The 2,068-nt window shown below is 44.7% G+C and overlaps 1 protein-coding gene across 1 annotated transcript; it reads right to left on the bottom strand.

The window, feature by feature from the left end:
- Nucleotides 1-277: 277 nt before the first annotated feature.
- Nucleotides 278-1,522, bottom strand: LOC144566690 (protein MKS1-like). The gene has a single exon (XM_078316714.1). The coding sequence runs from the start codon at nucleotides 1,380-1,382 to the stop codon at nucleotides 630-632; it is 753 nt and encodes a 250-aa protein (XP_078172840.1). The 5' UTR covers nucleotides 1,383-1,522; the 3' UTR covers nucleotides 278-629.
- Between the last annotated feature and the right edge of the window lie 546 nt (nucleotides 1,523-2,068).

Genomic DNA, 2,068 nt, shown 5'->3' with positions numbered 1-2,068 from the left:
TGAATAATTCGTTTTTTTATTATACCGAACTGAATGCCAAATTATTTGATTGACCGAATTAAACCCGAATAATACGTGAATTTTACGAACTTTCCCTGAATTTTACGAATTATTCACGAATTTTTTCCAAATTTTTCTCATAATATTTTTTTGTTTTTGTTTTTCTTCTCTCTTGCAGTACTGAGATCTCTAGTCCAGATCATTTTCCAATTATACTCGAATTATTCCCGAATCACAAATGTCACTATGCTTTGACACTTCAACTAAAAAACGCGGCTACAGCAAAATCATAATTAAACTACAACCAAAGATCATTTCAATAGATCTCATTTACACGGCTTTCTCTCTTACCATTTCCAAGAGAGAATTTAGTCAAAAGCATTCTAATAAAATAAGAAGAAAAAAATCAATGAACAAATAATTAGTCTATTCTATGCTCTGTGTACCAAACCTAAAAAAATAACAAGGAAATTAATCAACCCAATCAGAACAAAAGAGAAAAGAAAAGAAAAGTCAAGGCTGGCGGCAACCACTGATCCAAGTGGCCAACCGAAACCTGTCTGTGGAAAAAATTCATCAGTGATCAATCCCTAATTAACCCTAATTCCAGTATCTCCACTTCCCTGCAACTAGAAATCCAACATGTTCAATAGCTCGGAAGTAAAGCCCGGTGATGGTATGCCCGGCGTTGCTAACAAGGCACTTGGACTAAATGTAAATGGAGTACTGCAACTGTAATTACCTGTAACTCCACTTCCCACAAAGTTATTGTTAGATGCTGGACCGTTAAATACCGGGCTCAAGTCATTCAATATCGTCAGACAACTCGGATCGAATGACATAGGCGAGAAGAAGCCGGGAGAAACAGGCGGTAAGGACGATGGCATAGGCGACAATATACCGGGCGGGACTTGACCAATTAGGCCCGGGCCTGGCCCCGATAGAGGATCGAAACCCCGATCCGGCCCCATAGGATAAGAAATACCATCCAAGATATCGTCAATGATATCAATTGTCTGATTTCGGTTTGGGCGGGGCGATGGCGAGACCGACTTCTCTATTGTTGCGAGACGGGCAGCGGGTGAAGTGGCACTCGGACCCGCTTCTGAATTATGACCCGTTAACCGCTGTACAAGTGACATGAAATCGCCAGGTTTTGTGTGGATAACCTTGGGGGAAGCATCATAGATGATTACGGGTCGACGGCGGGGACCTCCCGAGGCGTACGGTGCCGGGTCAACGGAGGTAGTAGCGTGCGGCGGCGGACCGGCGGGATGGGGCGGAGGCTTTTTTATCTTCACCGAATCTTTACTGACACGGAGGGGAGGCGGTCTGGGGCCCTGTAGCTGGCGCCGAGGGGAGGAGTTGTTGGTGGGGTCCATCAGTCAGAGATAGAGAGACAGATGGATGAGGGTTTGAGCTGTAGCTGGAAATGCGATGGGAAGTATGAGAGAGAGAGAGATCGAATCAGGTCAATGGAAATTGAGTAGACTTGGGATAATATACAAGTGGGAAAGATTTCAGTTCGTACTTTGGATCCTCTGCCGTTTCTTCAGAAATGGACGCTGCGGCGCTAAGTGATGTAATCTCGGAGGTGGCTGTTACGCGGATGCGGGTATTAATTAACGGAGAGTCGGAGAGTGAACCCGACTTGAAGTGATGTAATCTCGGAGGTGGCTGTTACGCGGATGCGGGTATTAATTAACGGAGAGTCGGAGAGTGAACCCGACCTGAAGTGATGTAATCTCGGAGGTGACCATTAGGCTGATGTGGGTTTTAATTAACGGAGAGCGAACCCGATCTGTAGTGATGTAATCTTGGAGGTGGCCATTAGGCGGATGCGGGTATTACTTAACGCAGAGCGAACCCGATATGTTAACCTGTTTGAGCGGTGTTTATTGACACTCTGCCTCCCGTCCTCGACGCGTGCATTTATGTACTTTGATGTACGTATGGATTGTAACCACAAATTATAATTGAAAATTATGTTTAACCCGTTAACCCACTAATCCGATTTCCGAATCCAATTTAATTCGTCCGACGGATTCAGAAATGCATGAAATGCAAG

The sequence above is a fragment of the Carex rostrata genome, chromosome 15 (assembly GCF_964058835.1).
Source record: "Carex rostrata chromosome 15, lpCarRost1.2, whole genome shotgun sequence".
Taxonomy (NCBI): domain Eukaryota; kingdom Viridiplantae; phylum Streptophyta; class Magnoliopsida; order Poales; family Cyperaceae; genus Carex; species Carex rostrata.
The sequence above is the reverse complement of the archived record's forward strand: the minus strand, read 5'-3'. Positions and strand labels throughout refer to the sequence as shown.